Below are 19,339 nucleotides of genomic sequence, written 5' to 3' on the forward strand. Positions count from 1 at the left end.
GCGCATATTTTAGTCAAAATTCTGACATGCCAAAATTATTACTTTTCCACCATAAAATATTGACAACAAATACATTTTTAGAAGTAATAACTCTGTGAAAATGGTTTATGAGAAGCATGTGCATGTTTTCATATTTTTGAAAAGTTTGCAAAAAATTGGTTGTCCAAGTGCATCAAAAGTAGAGTTAGGAGCTCCGGTGCATTGAGGGTGCAGATCTTCAAATTGCTCATGACGTCATGTCGATAAGCAGTGCAAGAAAGTTACCCGACATGGCTGCTCAAACTATGCCATAACTTTCATGCGCATTGACATAAAGCTACAAATGCATATGCATTTGAAAGCTGAGATATTTTCCTACAGCCTGTAATTGTTTTTTCCGGGCAGCTTGCAAAAACTTTGCAATTTGAGATTTATATATTCGCAATTATGATTTTTTGCTGTCAGATTTTTACATGTACTTGTATGTATTTCTTGAAACTATAGATTTATGTAAATTTTTTGCGTAAAACTCATTGCATAAATTTTTGTTTGCTGCATCAGAGATTAACTATTGTGCACAACAAGAATTGAGTGGTGAGCCTGTATTCACACATTTGTTGAAGCAGCAAAAGACAGGAAGCAACATTTATTATGAACGGAAACAGCAAATCGTGGAATGCTAGATTGCAGAACATTATGAGAACTGAGCTCTTTGATTAGGTGGGTGTCTTGAAACGGGCAGTCAACAACAAACACAACATACTATACCAACATAGGAACACCTTTTCTGTTTGGTCGCATAGTTCCGCAAACATGAGTGTAATTTTTTATAAGTGCAGCTGCTGACTCTGACGAATTAAAAAAATTATCCATATTAAAACAGATGACCTAAGTTTAGCAAACTATCTGTTATTTTCATGACTAATATGTGAGCCACTCCTCTGCTAGTGCCTTCAGTTTGCTCTGGATCATAACCAATGCATACACACAATTGTGCACATCGCTATAGACAGCATCACAGAGCGCAAATAACTTTATTCCTGATCTAGATCTTTTAGATGGAACACACTGCCTGAAGCTGAGCCGCCCTTTCTAAGCCAGCAAGCTCTCATCTGTAGATATAGATTTACCAGGTCGCAAAACAAGATAACCGGTCACATATCATGGCAAAAACATTTCCTAACTTGAACAATTTATTGCTAGCAGGGTCTTCAAAATTGTCCGTAAAAGCACAGCAAAAATTAAACCTGCCTCTATTATTAATTTTAATAAAAATTGGCATATATAATTAAAGAATGTGGACCAGTAAGACAACAAAATAGGGTTTTTGAAAATGCTGATATGCAAAACTAAACCAATCTTTCATCAAATAAAGTTATCATCAACAGGCTCTGAAGCTTCGCAATGTTGTGAAGGCTATATTTATTTGTTTTTTTTAATATAACATTTACAATGGCCGAGGTTATAAAAAACTTTAAATATTAAAAAAATACTTACCCGTTTAAGAGTTCGAACTTATACTCCAGTCAAGCAATCATCAAAATGTAATTCTTTTGTGTTTTTTATTATTCAAAGCTTTTTATAACATCGGCCATTATAAATGTTATATTTAACCAAGCGAACAAATACGGCCTTCAAAAACAGGCCTTCAAAACATGGCCATCATTGTGATGCGTCGGAGCCTGTTGATTATCCCAGGACCAAACACGAGCGAAGCGATTGTTTGGGTGATTTATGATAAATGCATATGTGCACACAACTCACAAAAATTATTCATTAACGGCCGTCGCAAACCCTTGTACCGAAATCTCATCAACAAATTTAACCATTTTTAAATGGAGTCGTTTAAATATAATAATGATACATAAAAACAAACAAACAAAACACATATAAACTTAAATTTAAATATGAAAATATGAAATTCACATATAAATTTAAATATGTTACCAAGTCTTTATTATTTGTAGAAAATTTCCTAAACCTTACCCATCTGTAGAGGTGGATCGAGACAGGTTTTTTAAGTTCGAGACGAGACTTGAGACACTGTCTTGTAAAAATTCAAGACTCGAGACACGAGACAGTAAAATAATGAGCTTTGGTGATGATTTCACTACACATGGACTAGCGTACTTGGTATATAAAATAGATAAACCTATTTTTAAATTTAATTTGCACCTGGTGTAAACGATTTAAATACAACATTTTAATAGCAATATGCATGTATTTTTTGTAAACAAAAGTGATACAAACAGCTCTAAAATATCGAAGTTATATATTTCTAAGAATTTTGAGCTTGATTGATACTAATTATTATAAACATATTAATTTGTACATGTATATTTTTATCATCTATTGAATAGGTCCTACTTTTAAATGTAATGAAATGTGTAATGAAACCGATAGCCAACAATCTACAAAGAAGCACCGCAACTAAAAGAACACACGAAATCACTTTCATTTTTATTGTTTCATCTATGTTAAGTTTTGCTTGTGTATTAACTGTAGTATGTGAATTATATTTAAATTGTACTCACGAAATTTTATGAATTACTGTACATATTGGGGGTCCTCCCATGTTTTGTGACGATTCTGACGACCCGGCAACCGGGATATTTAAAAAGTGACAGACGAGACGACCATTTATCAATGTAGGTGACGACGATTGTGTAAGTAGGATTAGTAAAGGTACGGCTACACGTAACGAAGTTTTCGTTGGTTCTGAGTTCTGGCCAAAATCATGAAAAACGCAGAATTAATCGGTCGAAATTCACAGAATTATTTGAGCTGTGCATGCCCACCAATAGTGCATGCCCACGAGTGCTGTGCATGCCCACGAGTTCGTCAGCGAAACGCTTTTACAGATTAAACAAATTATTAGCGAGCACGACTCTAGCAGCTTTAGCAATTAGTATAGTCCAAGACATGTATCCGCGACACACAATAAAAGTACCAAAGCAATTCAACATAGAACAGACGATGTAACTGTCTAAATTGCGCTATTGTTGGTTAGCAAGCATGATGACTCTAGCAAATTTTAAGATATATGTAGTCCGAGAACATAATGCCACGCGCAAGAAAAATATTACGGAAATTCACCATAGTAAACACGATGGACATGACTTGATTGCGCTAAAGATGGAAACATTTTCTACCACAAAACTTTTGCTGCTAAAAAGGAAATACAATTAAAAAATAAACAATTTGTAGCTATAGCGTCCAAACAATAAATAAATACAATAACGCAATCTAAGCAGTTGCATCGTATGTACTATGTTGAATTGCACTTATACTTTTATTGTGTGTCATTAAAGCTGCTGGAATCGTGCTCGCTAGCACGATTCTGGCAGCGCAAAATAATTCTGTGTTTCATTCATTTCGTGATTTTTGTTAGAACCAACGAAAAATTTGTCACGTGTAGCTGTACCTTTACTAGTTTATTATTTGTCCATAAATCAACACGTTCAACCGAAACTTTACTAGTTTGTGTTTGAAGCATCTGGCCCAGCATTTATAGACTGCCATATAATTAAAGTAAACAGTAATGAAATGCCACGACATTGACAGCAAATCCGTTTCCAAGTCTGTGACTGACAATGATTGTGAAAGACAAACTCGGTCTATTTTCAGTGCAAAAAATGTAGCTCTAAAAACCCAAGACGGCTGTCACTCTTCGGGGAGTAATCAGCAACACTCCCAAACATCACTAATAAGTTTGTGAAGATCGCTGGTTGAGCCATGCTTTTGGTGAGCAGAAGTTCAAACTGAGCAAGTTTCAGGTATTTAACGCAACCCAGTGCCACCAGAATGGGTATTTGTATTAAAATAACGAATGTGAAGAAAGAGGTTGTTTTGGTTACCAACTTAACAAGGTGACAGTGATTTTAAAAGTGACGACAGTGATTTTAAAAGTGACGACAGTGATTTTAAAAGTGACTATTCTGATGACAACTTTGTGTGGTAGGACCCCCCATATTCTTATATTGAACTAACAATAATATCATTGTTAATCGGAACACAGACTATGGTCAACACAGCCTTTAGTTCGTTTCTCCGAGTCTGGGCAAGTTTTACCCGCAATTGGTAGTATATAAAAGAGGCCTGAATTTATGAAGGGCAGTTGGTGTTTGGACACGATACGATGAAATACCGACATTTTACCTGCAGTCTTATTTATTAAATCGGATTAACCGGAGGGTAATTGGATACAACCCGGGTATCTGTTTTAAGAACACAGAACTGGACTGCAATATATTAACAAGGCGGTCGCCCGCAATCCATTACAATATATGTATTTGTTGTTACCGCGAGAAGCCATGTTTTAACAGCCGCGACCAGGCGTTTTAGTTCTATTTTCTGTCTCGAGTTTGGCAATAGTTAGATCGAGACGACACTGATACGAGACAGGTCAATACTCGAGATGTCTCGTGCCTCGTTCCACCTCTACCCATTTGATCGTATCATACATAAGTAGACAGATTAATTTGGCCTAAAATCGTTATTAAAACTTGACAAACCTTGTTTTCATCAAAATTAAGACCAACAAACAAAACGCCAAGCAACAGAGAATAGAACCATTAAGTCGTGCGCATTTTATGAAAAAAACGTGCAAATTTCACCAGTCTATAGCATTGTCCAATTGCCGAAGGTTTCTGTAATAAACATAGAAGTACTGAAAAGTAATCGTTTCTTTGTTGCCGATTTCACAGTAACTGACATTTTGGACACTTATGAGTACTTTGGTATTCCAACTGATGTCCAAAGCAGTGAAAGTAAAGGAAATGACAATGATATTTTTTCTAGCGATTCTTATGAGATTATTACAATATTTAATTATAAAAATAATTTTTCGATTTTATAAGATTTGATTATAAGAATAAGCATTCGAGTTTACAAGATCGAAGTATATAGTGACCGATGTTGGGCAATATGTTACTGTTATTATTTTTTCTATAGTTTTGTTAAATAGATTTTCTAAAAATCTATATAAATAACACAACTTCTTGATATTGTTAGCTATGCCGTTTTAAAATGTAAACAAAATTGTTCATTGGCTTTCTATTATTACTGTATTACTATATTAATAATATTGGTTATTCTAATAATATCAGTGCATTTTTCTTCTAATATTGCATTTCTCCTATTGCAGGGGAGAGATATAAACATAATATTTTCCTTTCATTATTGCTGTTTTTTGTACATAATAACACCCAGTACATTACAGCTACCATTGCAGTTATCTTATTGCGCTGCAGTGCCATTTGACTGCTAATATTGCATTTCTCAACCATCAGTCCCTTTCTTTTTTTCCAATATCACTTTGGTCATGGGCTGTATGGCAGTGGAATTTCTAGTAAGTATATTTGGCGAGTTATCGGTTTAGTTTCTCATATAGATATTCTCAAAAAGCCTACTTTGTTGTTATACCTGTCCACAATCCTTTATTATCCACGCTGATTTTTAATAAAATTAAAAATAGAAATAATAATTGAAGCAAGTTTACTTTTCACTGCGCATTTTACTGACAATTTTGAAGACCCTGTTGGCAATAAATTGTTCAAGTTGGAAAATGTTTGTGCTATGTTACACGACTGGTTATATTCTGTTTTGCTGTCTGGTAAAGTTACATCTATAGACGAATGCTTGCTGACATAAAAAAGATGGCTCAGGTTCAGGCAGTATATTCCATCTAACAGATCTAGATTTGGAATAAAGTTATTTGCTCTCCGATGCTGTCTCTGGCTATGCGCACAAGTTGTCTGTATACATCGGTGACGAGCAAGAGCAAGCTGAAGGTACTGGCAGCAAGTTACTTGTGGAATATTTTTGTGTGAGTCATGTTTTGATCCCTACCATGCAAACTAAATTTATTTACAAAATTATTTTATTTAGTTTCTGCAAATGCTTCATTGCTTTGTATTGCTAGCATTTGTACATACATTGACTGAAATCTCATAATCTATTGTATTTGTCGCCCATTGCCCTCTTCAGACCCTAATCTTCTCCTAATCAAAAAAGCTCAGTTCTCATATTTTTCTGCCATCTAGAAGAAGGATTTCTCCATCATTTGCTGTTTCTGCTCACAATGAATTGTGCTTCCTGTCATTTGCTGCTTCACCAAATTTGTGAATATAAGCTCACCAGGCAATTATTCTTGTATACAACCAGTTAATCTTTGCTGCAGCACACACGATTCTGTGAAATGAGTTTATATGCTAAATTGTTACATAAATCTATAGTTTCAAGAAATAAAAACATCTGACAGAGAAAAATCATAACTGAGAATATGTAGATCTCAAGTTGCAAAGTCTTTGCAAGCTACCTGGAGAAAAATGTCTTAGCTTTCAGATGCGCATTGATTTGCAGCTTTATGCCAATTTTCACGGGAGTTATAGCAGAGTTTGAGCAGCCATGTCGGTAACTGTTGCATCGCTTATAGATTTGGTGTCATGAGCATTTCGAAGGTCTGCACCTGAAATGTGCTGGAGCGCCTAATTCAACTTTTGATGCACTAGAACAACCAATTTTTTGCTAAATCTTTTAAACAAATGATACTGTGCAGATGCTTATAATAAACCACTTTCACAGAGTGATTGCTTCTAATAAGATGTATTTGTTGTCGATATTGTATGCTGTAAAAAGCTGACAACTTTGTCAAATCAAAATTTTGATAAATGTTCACAGCCGATTTGAAGGGAATAAATGGCTGCTTGTGGAAAGAAATTTCTAAGCTTTCCTATGTATGTTAACATACGTAACTGGCACAATTTGGCTGTAAGCTACTGCTGTTTTTATGCAGTCATATCGAAGGCTCAAATCGCACCAGTTATTGCCCCGGTACGCTAGTGCTTTTCCCACACGCAACCACGCTATCGCTAAAGGGTTAAAACAGTAGCACATAACCTACCAAAACTGTTCAAATTATTAATTGTACATTATAATGCTATTTTAAATAAATAAAATAATTTTACAAAGGTCTATTGAAGACTGAATTCTGTCGGGACTTTCGGAATTGGTAGGCTGAGACTACGCTCTTATCCTGAACCTTTTCGTGTTTGGTACGGAAAAGGTTTGGGAAAAGGTTTATTATTTTACCTTAACATAGGTAGAATAAAAAAAAACTCTAGCAAGCCCTTATTTATACTCACAGCTGAATTTTCCTAAGACATTATCACTCACTCCTTTTTTATCTATAAATAGTATTCTTTTTTACTTAGCGATAATATTTACCAAGTTATGACTAAGTTATGACTAAGTTACTAAGTTATGACTTAATAAATGTTCTATCTAACCATGATTGAGTTTGTTAGGTTCAATGGCTAATCTGTTTTAATAACTAATCAGAGACAATTCCAACACTCAGCAAGTTTGGTTATTCTTTCCCACAAACAATCATAGATTCCATTTGTTAATACACCTAACCATGTTTACTGTGTGGGATAAGTACATGTATAATGACCAATAGCGATACTGATTATTCAATGATCAGCACCCTATTGGTTAATCAATGACACAGCCTCAAACAACACTATAAGTCTTTCAAAATTGTCAATGAGGATTTAAGTTCACATTTCCCACCGGAAAGTAACTAAATATACTCACTAGTTTGAATAAGGGCTGGAGTTCTCATAAGTGGGCAGTTAATCACTACATCTGTGTTATTCACCAGTTCACCTGTCATCTGCTGCTTCTGCTCCACCTTCTCCATCACATGACTCTCTCTCAACCACTTCCTTACTTCTGAACATGACTCCTCCAGTCTCTCTTTCTTAGCCATCAACTCTATGTTGTATGACTCTACTTGATCTGTCAGGTCTCTCTGGTACTCATAGATCTGCTCTTTTAGTTTCTCACTTTCCTCCTTGATCATTTCAATCTGGAACCAAAACATAATCTAGAAGATTCAGGACTATCTTATACTTGTGATACATTTCACTGAATGCTGTGCATCACAGCCAACAAGTTTGGCATGATAAACTCATGTTTTCTAAAATGGAACTCATGTTTTCTACATGAATCGTACGTGACATACTAGACTACTAGAAAATACCGGTTCAAATCACTCTGCAACAAATTTTTAATGAGCTCAAGTGCTAAACACTGATGATGTTTTACATGTACTTTGGTGATGAAAATGGGCTCTGTACCACTAGTTGAAAATTCACCATATCAAACTACCTGTTCATCACAGACTCTTTCTATCATCTGTATTCTCTTAGCACACTCAACCTCTTCCTCATCTAGAACTTTCCATATGTGTTTATCAGCCTTACAAATCTCTGTTAACTTTGCACTAGCTGACTCAAGTAGGTTATTGAAGTGAGTAGTTATCGCCTCTTTCCAGCTGTTCAGAGAACTGAAGGTGTGATTTTTTACTGCATCTGTAATCAGCAGTCATATAAAGTAAACTAGTCCATACTAAAACACTGATAATCCAAAAACAGATATATTGTCCATAGTGACGTGACATTGGTTAGTTATAGTATTTTATTAGGAGTTCCAAAAATAGCTGAAAATCTGTTTTTTGTGATACCTTAAAAATGACCACAAAGTTTTGGTTCATTTACTCGCCAACAAGAAGTATTTTGGTGCCAAACCTTTATATTTAACTACATACACAGATTTCTCATAAATCAGTGCTGACTAAGTAATACATGCTCTACCTGATACAACTTTGATGAGTCAGAGAGTCTGATGTGTCTGACTGGCAGACAACCTGTCTACTTAATTACCCAGAGTTTGTAGAAAGAATTCTTAGTCTCTCATCATTAGAATTATATGAATAGTGATAATAAAAGCACCGAGCACCATATACCTTGATCATTGAACAGCAACTGTGACAGCATTGAAACTTTTAGTTGTTGTTCAACCTTGAGACCAGGAAAAAATAACAGCATTGGAGAAGTAGATGCTTCTGTATTGATAATTTATAGCTAAGAGAAAAATACTTATTTAAAATTACTACAAATCTGCAGATGACTAGTAGATTTGCCAATCATCACCGGAAGAGTGCCATTGAGCAAAACATACTTGTACTGATTTGTATACAGGTATTTTTCCCTCTAGTCATTTTAATTCTTAATTTATCTAAACTTATATTTTTTGGGTGGAGTTGTCCTTAGTTAGAATTTTAGTAATACTAGCTGTGCATGCATAAACATCTATATGTATATACATGTACATACGTATCTGAATGATGCCTACCCTGACAGCGCCGTTCACTTCTGTCACATCTTATACAAACCATGTGATTGCATTTGTCACACACTTCAAGCACCTCTCTACTATGTTGCTGACACGAGACCTTCTTGTATGTCCCAGGATGCAGCTGATATATCGAAATTGGCAGAGTTTGGTGCTGATCACCAGCAAAAGACTTGTGAATCTAAAATCAAAAATATTTCAAGAAAGGACATGTGTTATTGTGTTAAGTGTAAATAGCAAAAATTATATGGGTTTATATGATAAAATATTTTAATACCTTAGTTACTGTATTACTATTGGTAAATTTGCAATCGATTAGGTATAACTAACTATAACGGTTAAAGTATTAATGATTGTGCAATTGTCTTAATATAAGTTACGTAATAACTGGAAATGCCAGCCAACCATTTACATGCTGTAGATAGCCCTAAAAGATGATCTAGAACGTGCAAATCTACAAAAAGTTCTAACACAACACATTGAAGCTTTGAAAAGCATGGAAGTTAGCCAATGCGTTCACCACTATTTAGTGTCCTTTCCAAATGCGCAAACCTACCTGCTCATGAGTGTCACACATCTTCAGTGAACATTCGTTACAATAACAAACTGCAACTTGTCCATCACAGTTGTGACAGTCACAGACCAGTGATGCAGGTGATGTAACGTCTTGAGTAGTCAGTTGTGCTGAGGGTAACTCATCAAATTCATTCATATTATACTCAGTTCTATATCAGAATGCAAAAACAAAAGTTCTTTTTACTAGATTTTCTCACCATACAGATAACATCTATATTAGTCACTATCGTCAAAAAGGCCCCAGAGACAGATGTTCAGGACTTTAGTTTTTATCCACACTTATATGATAGCAGTATGCATTGTCCTTCAGATGCAAGTTTTTATATGGATTAAAAATTTGGCTCCAATTTCCTATTGGATTTAATTCCCAAAATTCTGTTTATGTATGACATATACCCTATGTGAATATTTGACTATAACCAAGTTTAATAGAAAAGAATATGTAAAGAAGTTATTACAGTACTCTAAAACAGTAGATTAAGTTTGTTGATAGATGAGACAACATCATTGTGTTATTTCAATTCTGGTTGGCAAACTCAATCAGATAAATGTAATACCAAATATCTTTATAAGGGAATATTCAAGGTTGTAACAACTTGTGATAGCTAGATATCAGTTATAAATAAATAAGGTAAACAGATAATTAGTTTGTTTTTAATTGTAAACACAAGTGTGTCATTGTCATGTCCTATATAATTATTCATTTTCTTAGACAGAAACATGTAATAGCATTTCTACACCAACATGTGTCTATTCATATACATTTAGTGTAGAAGAATAGAAACACAAACCATGAAAAATAAAAAGAAGAGTATTTCTTCTTCTCAATCTCTTCCTATATCTTAAAGTTAGTCGATTAGCCTAAAACTCTACCATGGTTTTGATATTATTGCAGTTTTCCATAATGTTGTCAGCTGTAATCTGCCAGAATCTGTAATTTATTTTACTTCATGTTCCGTCTGACTACATTTTAATATCTCAGTTTAAGCGCCTTGCTTATGTTTTCCATTATAGTGCTGTGATTATAGCAAATATTTGGGAGTTAGTGGTGCTCAATGCTATGCGCATGACCTAGCCATATGTGGCTTTCCTCAATTAGGGCGTCACCGAGTGAGGGCAAGTTTGTGCATGACAGAATTTTTTTCTATGTAATTTTTTTCATACAACTTGGTTCCCAAAATATCCCTTAGCTGTCTCATCAAGTATGCTCGTAGTCGATCTCTACCACACATTTAATTTGTGTTTGGTAATCTAATAGTATATTTAGGTGTCTTATACAGTGCAACCTTGGGTTATGATGACTCTTTTATCCTATTTGTTTGCCTTATGAAGTGGAATACAATGATTTTTTGTTCTCGCCATACAACTCCGATTTCACTATACTAACCAATTTTTTCACTAATTCATTCAACAAATAAATCACTCGGTACTCAAATTCGCCTGTTAGTGTGCTTATTGCATCGAAATAACAAAGGTGCCAATATTCTGTTAGCTGAAAACTTTCTCACAACGTCTGAAAGAGATACGAGGATCGATTTATTTCAGGTTGGCATTCCACTGATGAAAATAAGTGGTACATAATATTTCCCTTCAAACAAAAAGTCAAGCATCAGCCAACTTCCCTTAACCTGCTAAAAGAATCTTCTTTATTGCAAAAACAGCATCGTTGAGGCCTTGGTGCTGAACTAGGTTGAAAAAGGCTTTTAATGAGACCAGGTAAACGTTTTAGTGAAAAGAAGCCAGCAACTGATAGGTGATAAAATTTTAGTAATGAAAAAGTTGAAGTGTGGCAAAGTAGTTAAAAACGTGTACATATATGTAATAAAACTTATCTTCAAGTTTGTGTACAAATATTTGTAAGCCAAACATATTCAAGTTACTAATTTGTAATATGCATCAAACTTATCACCCTTATATACATGTATAATTCTAATGATTTTTACCAGAGACGTTTGCGTTATATGATGACCAAAGATTTCTATACCCTTACAACATTTCCGCTATACGATGCTAACCTTGTAATGGGTTGAAATCATATGGCGAGGGCTCACTGTACTGTGAAGTATGTAGTAGTACAGTAAACGATTAGCCTTTACAAAACTCTTAGAGATAATACATCAGTTCGATTTACTAGAGTTGTTTTAGGACTTAAAAAATAACTCGGTTTAATTCAGTTCTTATCAAAAAATTAACAATTCAATCTCAATTATTTTGCATCTTAGGCTGTGTATCATAGATCGAGTCCATTCGCAATTCACCGCAAGGCACCACAATTAAGCTCTTTGGTCCAATTCAATTCTCACAAGTAGACAAAATCAGTTCTTACAAAAAAGTGACAAGTAGTAATATAACAAAACAACAATAAACCGGAATGGCTAACTCACCTTGGCATTAACTAAGACTCTTGACTGTTTGTATGACAAATATCAACTTTTTCACTATCGGTTTTATTGCTAGTTGCTATGAGATTAAACCATACTGAAAGATTTTTTGCCAGCATACGCTTGGTATTTTTGTTGCACAAGCTAGAGTTCAGAAAACTCTGATGGGTCATAAAAAATTAGAAGGTCAAAAGGTCATAGAGTTTTAATTCAAAGTTTTTTCCACTCTGCAAAAATATTGGCATCAATGAAAATCAATGCATTTAAAAAACAAATGGAACTTTTAGTATTTTTTAAGTTTAGTAAAACTAGCTGCAAAAGAAAGACGCTATTGTGTTTGCAGCTCCATTAAAATTTCGATACACATTCTTCAATTGAAAAAAATATAGTCTTAAAAAAATATCTTACATCCAGTTTTAAAGAATTTAACAAGCAGAAATAAGTTTAGGTTGCTGTTTACAATTTGTTTTTTATCAAAAATAAAACATCAATAAAAAGAATTATGGAAAACATATTGAAAAGATAAACAACTAACTGGTTTTTTGACATAATGACATCCCAACAACCTAATTCTATTGTGAGAATAGTTTTGCTTGGATCTGTAAACTGTGTGATCCACGATAAATGTTTTTGTATAAGTAACAATGCGAGTCATTATAAAGACTTTCCGCCAAAATGAACAATATACTCAGGTCGTTATAAAGGCTTTTCGTAGCAAAAGAGTTAGGGCTAGTATTCATGAAAACAAAACAATAAACATAACTATGACATTATAAACATAAAAATAAACATACATTTTTGGACGTGTGGCCTGCATATGCCTAACCAATATATGATTGCCTGCACCGCAATAAAGACGGCCTACTTAAGCTGATTGCCAGCATGCAGGCAAACTACATAACTTTACAGTACTCTATTAATGTGTAGTACACAATATCGACCAATGGGCAGTGTGATCGCAGCAATGACCCATGTGCAGTGATGATGAGATATTGTGCAAAAACGTTCAGCTAGTAAAATTAGATGGTATTGATATCATAGTTTTGATAAGAATCGAACAAAAAATTGGTTTACTTAGGATATATCATTGTTTGTCATGGAGGTTTATCTACACAGTGATGATCATACATATGTACAGTCATAAAGAAGAGAAGCAATGCTGTTTTTTTTTCTTTAGGTGTACTGCTTATTGAAAATAGAGAGTTGAGTCAATTCATCTCATTTTTTACCGGCAAGATGCGCTAGATCAATTCTACACAATCTACAAGATACCAATTCAATCCATCTGTGAATCGAGTTTTAAAGCTTGTTTAAGCAAGCGTGTTAACTTGTGTGCCCAACTCTGCAATTCACCAAACAAATCTGGTAAGGGAACTACTGTCACTTAGCGCATGTAATTCAAGGTTGCCGAGTATGATCAAATTGGAGTATTTAAATATGGTAGTTGAAGAACAGTCTTTAGTGCAGCAGCTAATGTTAGTATGATATTATTGTAGAGAATCTATTGAGACCACAACATATGGCAAAAAGTCTCATCAGCAGAAGTCATTAATACACTGTATACTGTATACAGTGTGTGTTTAATCTTCACTGCTTCACATGTCTTAGAATATTACCTTAATCATTTACCATGCTTTGTAATTGTAAAATAAATATATAATAACCAGGTCTATAAGGAATTTAGCTTTAAGCCTTTGAGAGAACATTTTACTTACAGACATGATCTGCATATGATATTGTTATGTTCTGAGTAGTCCCCTTCTAAACATGTTTTACAGAAGACGTGGTGACACGGGAGTTGTTTAGGGTCAGTCATAGAATTGAACTGTTGATAGCAATATCCACATCTGTATTCCTCACTCAATTGAAAGTCAGCCATCTTGTTGATGATGTGCACCTAATAATTTAGTCACAGGTTAATGTTGTACTAGCAGCCCAACAGTGAAGTAATGTGTGCTGTTCGCAATTTGTTTTTGTTAAACTAGTACAATCATTTACTAATTATATAGCATTCAAGGACCAAGTCTAGTGCTGTCCAAAAAAAAGGTTTGCCTTCAATACATTGCAGGTTGAAAAAAACTTTTGCAACATAAAACCTTGAAATTAATAAACTTGTCTGGATTTTAACTACAATCAGGAGCCAAGTCATGCCAAAAATAGGATTTGTTTAACTAAAACACAAGCTGACAAAAGAATCTGCAACATAAAACGTTGAAAGTAATAAGCATATCTGGTTTTCGATTAAAACTCGTCTTATCAAATGAATTTTTGCTCTAGGGCTCTTACAGACACTTTCATTTAAGAGAAGCTGATGGGTAAATTTAAAATTTGTATCCAAGCGTTAGTTTTTGAGAAGGAATCCATTTTAGTACCGATGGGTTATGCGAGCTGTCCTCTTCTGCTAAGTTTTAGTGCTTTGTCATATAAAATAACAACATTCTTTGTTAACCTTTGTGCAGTATAAAACAAAACCCAAGTAAATTCCTTACAAACTACCCTATGGTGATGATGATACTGTTGTATAGAATAAATGTTAATACCTTATGTGGGCGATAAAAAGATGCTACCTACAAAGTAGCTACTCACTAAACTAAAAGACAGCTAGTTCATCTAACACAAACAGATGGAGATGCATGCATGTCAGCTTAACAATCAGAACTGAAATGAAAATTGCTAGAGAAAGATATTTAGAAAAAGGCTTCGTTAGACACATTCGTAAGACGCCATAACATCATCACACTGCCAAAGCTTACAAGGTGAAGTTTTAAAACATTTTGCAGGTTTGATATTTACTCTAATGAAATTATTAGCATGTTAGTTAAGCTCAATATAATCCCAACAAACAAGTCAAGCAGCAGGCAACATTTATATGGCTAGAGTTTGAGGACAGAAAAAACAGAGAACTAGAGAAATGGTAAATAAAGCTAGCCAAAAGTCAACGATAGAAAGTCAAGAGAGAACTAGATATAGGCAGACTATTATCACAAAAACATGCAAGTCATATTTAAAAATTTTCACAAACAATTTCTACATCCTTATTTGTTGTCAACAAATGAACTGTGAACATGGACATCCAGGCAATCAGTTAAGTGGGCTATAACAATTAGACAAGCTAGTGACTCTGGGTATGTGACACAACCCAGTCAACATCTTGTATAAAAATGTAAGTTTATAGAGACATCACTAGACTGCGTTATTCAGCTCAGAAGCCGGATGACAATGTAGGATAAATGTTAAAGATTTGTTTTCTACTGCAGTTGATTCAGTATAAACTTTGTTTAAGGTTTTCCATTAAGGTTTGTGACTGCTAGTGTTAAGACCATTATGTAAACATGCTAAAAGTGTCTAAAAACAATCTTGTGGCATTTAAAGCAATGCACAACTACCCACTCCTCTATCCATTAGCTCAATCAAATTTATCTGCATGAGTAGATCTCACTTGTATCGTCCTAGCGCAAATTCAAACACTACGCTAATAAAAGTCAGGTAGCAAATTTCAATCATGATCTACTAGTAAATGCATGACATTTTTAATTTGAATTCTGAAGAATTACTTCTTTCAAATTTGTTTCTCCCCGAACAGCACGAATAGCCGACGATTTTACACGACATTTCATGCTAAATACAAAAGGCTTTCTTATTAGTAAGAAAGTTGGATCATTGCTTAATAACTTATTAGCAAACCGCCTAAACACACAAACTCCTTAAGTATAGTTTAAGTGTATATGTAAAAGCTCAAAAATTCAACCTGTAATATGGGGAATGTTGAAAGTTTCTTGAATTCTGAGCTCGCAATACAAGAGATTCTTATGCAACCTAAATAGAAACTGCTGGGAATTTCCAGTCTGTTAAGCTTGAGCTCCTTATTCTCAACATGTTTTTAGTGTCGATTTTCAAAGAGCAACCACACTTACCGAAAACTCAGGCCGATAAATAAAGTTTAGACCATAGAGTTATCTCCCCCTAGAGTGATAACTGTGCCTTCAACAACACGAGCGTTTCCGGTGCCAACAAGGAGCGTTTAGGCCGCGCCCCTTTTTTGTGCTCGTCAATCGTAGTAATTGACAGAACGATAACATCAGCCATGAGAATGATCATGGATTTCTACAGTTAAGATAGTAATTATTGCTCATATTGAAGAAATGATGATTATAGTTTATTAATCTAATATATGCTTATTATTTAAAGCAATTCAATACCTACATGCCTTGCAAAGTCACTGAATAGATAGTGTAAGTAAGTGAGTTAATGCAATCAATAATATACAGCCCCCCACATGGGGGCTGTATATCATTGGTTACTCATAGATAAGATAGATAGTCATACTGGGGTTGTATTACATTGGTGTGATGGGAAGCTAATCGACTGCCATCAACTGAAAGTATTGACATTGTATGGTGATAGAGTGATTCATTGACACCACAGTCCACAAACAGCCCTTGCATGTAATATTAGATTTTAATACATATCAATCAAATACAAAGACTAGCTTGAAGCAAAGATGTCCACTAGTTGGTGGACATCTTTGCTTGATGTAAGCAAGCAAAAAGTTTGAAAGTTAGAGTGGCAAATGTTGTTATATGTTAAATAAAAATAAATTATACTTAATTATACTAAATTATAATTATTTAAAAATAAAATAGACTTTTTTATTACTTTATTTATTAAATCATTTTTTTATTGTGATCATAGCTAAACAGATTATATTTAGCCATTACTTGCTAATTATTTCACATTTAAACACATTTGCAGTTTCATTTCTTTTCCTAATTCATTTCAACGAAAAACTTCTTTCATGATATGAAATTTTAAAGTTGTAGTTGTTTGAAAAAGCTTGAAAACATTTACAGTTGTTTTTGTTTTCTCTCTTCTCTTCATTTATTTCAATTACACAAAACACTTTTCATAATATGTAGTTTGAAAGTTAAAGTGGCAAATGTTGTTATATGTTAAATAAAAATAAATTATACTTAACTATACTAAATTATAATTATATGAAAATAAAATAGACTTTTTTATTACCTTATTTATTAAATAATTTTTCATTGTAATCATAGCTAAACAGATTATATTTAGCCATTACTTGCTAATTATTTTACATTTAAACACATTTACAGTTTTATTTTTCTTCCTAATTTACATGTATTTCAACAAAACACTTCTTTCATGATATTAAATTTAAAAGTTGTAGTTGTTTGAAAAAGCTTGAAAACCTTTACAGTTGTTTTCTTTTTCCTCTTAATTCATTTAAACTGCTTAAAAATATTTTCCCATGATATGAAGTTTAAAAGTTAGAATGGTAAATAAATGTTATATAAAAATAAATTTTCTTTCCAAAGACTTTTTTATAACTCGGGTAGTACAGCTCATAGTTGATGGCAGTCGATTAGCTTCCCATCACACTAATGTAATACAACCCCAGTATGACTATCTATCTTATCTATGAGTAACTGATTGCATTAACTCACTTACTTAACACTATCTATTCAGTGTCTTTGCAAGTCATGTAGGTATCAGGGATTACGTGTATGTCACAATTTCCATTTCCATAATTCATTTCCATATTATTTCTATTTCCATAAAATTTCAATAATTTATTTCCATATTAATTCAACTTCCATAACATTTCCATAATTCATTTCCATATTATTTCCACTTCCATAACATTTCCATAATTCATTTCCATATTATTTCCATTTCCATAACATTTCCATAATTCATTTCCATATTATTTCCATTTCCATAAAATTTGCATAATTCATTTCCATATTAATTCCATTTCCATAATTCAATTCCATATTATTTCCATTTCTATAACATTTCCATAATTCATTTCCATATTATTTCCATTTCCATAACATTTTCCTACTTCATTTCCATATTATTTCCATTTCCATAACATTTGCATAATTCATTTCCATATTAATCCCATTTCCATAATTCATTTCCATATTATTTCCATAACATTTCCCTACTTCATTTCCATATTATTTCCATAACATTTCCCTACTTCATTTCCATAGTATTTTCATAATTTGTTTCCATATTATTTCCATAACATTTCCCTACTTCATTTCCATAGTATTTTCATAATTTGTTTCCATATTATTTCCATAACATTTCCCTACTTCATTTCCATATTATTTCCATTTCCATAGCATTTCCATAATTTATTTTCATGTTATTTCCATTTCCATACCATTTCCATATTTCTAAAATAAAATTTCCATATCCATTTCCCTAAAATTATGGAAATATTTATGTTTATGGAAATGGATATGGAAAAGTAAACATTTCCATAATATGTTTAGCGATCCCTGGTAGGTATTGAATTGCTTTAAATAATAAGCATATACTAGAGTGATAAACTATAATCATCATTTCTTTAATATGAACATTAATTACTATCTTAACTGGAAATGCATGATCCTTGTTTAACCCTTTTCATGGCTGATGTTATTGATCTAGTCAATCACTACGACTGACTAGCACAAAAAAGGGGCGTGGCCTAAACGCTCCTTGTTGGCACCGGAAACCCTCGTGTAGTTATCACTCTAGGGGGAGATAACTCTATGGTTTAGACGGCCATCGCGAAATCTATTGATTGACGACACATATACCGTAGCCTGTCTTGACAAGCTGTTGTTTTTGCGTAGTTGTCCCCCCGTCGAGCGGCGAGCAACAACAGCTTGTCACAAGACGTACTGCACCTGATGCATCAGCTGCACTTATAGGGAGTTATTCTCTTCCGTCTATGCGGCTTGGTTGCGATGTTATGTCGGTCGCTCCATTGGTAATCATAACGAATTTTGCGCAAAAATTTATGTAGAAAAAATAAGATTACCGTATAACGTTTAACCAGCGACCAGTCTCTGCGGTAAACTTTAGTAGAACTTGAGAACTTATGTAACAACAGCGACTAAACATGTCGTTATTTGTGCGCTCAGTCAGTTTTATTTCTATTTTTGTATCAGTCAGTTTTATTTGTTCTAATGGATTTTATTTTAAGTTTATTTTATTCTTAAGTTCTACTAAAGTTTATCACAAAAACTGGTTTTTGGTTAAACGTTGTAAACTTGTTTTTTCTACATAAATTTTTGCGTTTATTTCCTAGATTTCCACACTTGACCACACCAGTCACAATAGAAGAAATAATCAAGTCTACACAAAAAATTAAAACCAAAGGAAAAGGACCCGACTAC

The 19,339-nt window shown here is 33.7% G+C and overlaps 2 protein-coding genes across 2 annotated transcripts in view; both read right to left on the reverse strand.

The window, feature by feature from the left end:
- Positions 1-19,339, reverse strand: part of LOC137400858 (uncharacterized) — a 259,198-nt gene that overhangs the window by 204,598 nt on the left and 35,261 nt on the right. The window lies entirely within an intron of this gene.
- LOC137399640 (uncharacterized) overlaps positions 1-19,339 on the reverse strand; it is a 35,629-nt gene that overhangs the window by 3,217 nt on the left and 13,073 nt on the right. The window contains exons 8-12 of the mRNA XM_068085823.1: positions 13,853-14,034; positions 9,737-9,905; positions 9,181-9,361; positions 8,155-8,357; positions 7,579-7,852 (exon numbers count right to left, since the gene is read on the reverse strand). Coding sequence (XP_067941924.1) covers positions 7,579-7,852; positions 8,155-8,357; positions 9,181-9,361; positions 9,737-9,905; positions 13,853-14,034 — 1,009 coding nt within the window. The remainder of the gene's footprint in view (positions 1-7,578; positions 7,853-8,154; positions 8,358-9,180; positions 9,362-9,736; positions 9,906-13,852; positions 14,035-19,339) is intronic.

Source organism: Watersipora subatra, chromosome 7 (genome assembly GCF_963576615.1).
Source record: "Watersipora subatra chromosome 7, tzWatSuba1.1, whole genome shotgun sequence".
In the NCBI taxonomy this organism is placed as follows: domain Eukaryota; kingdom Metazoa; phylum Bryozoa; class Gymnolaemata; order Cheilostomatida; family Watersiporidae; genus Watersipora; species Watersipora subatra.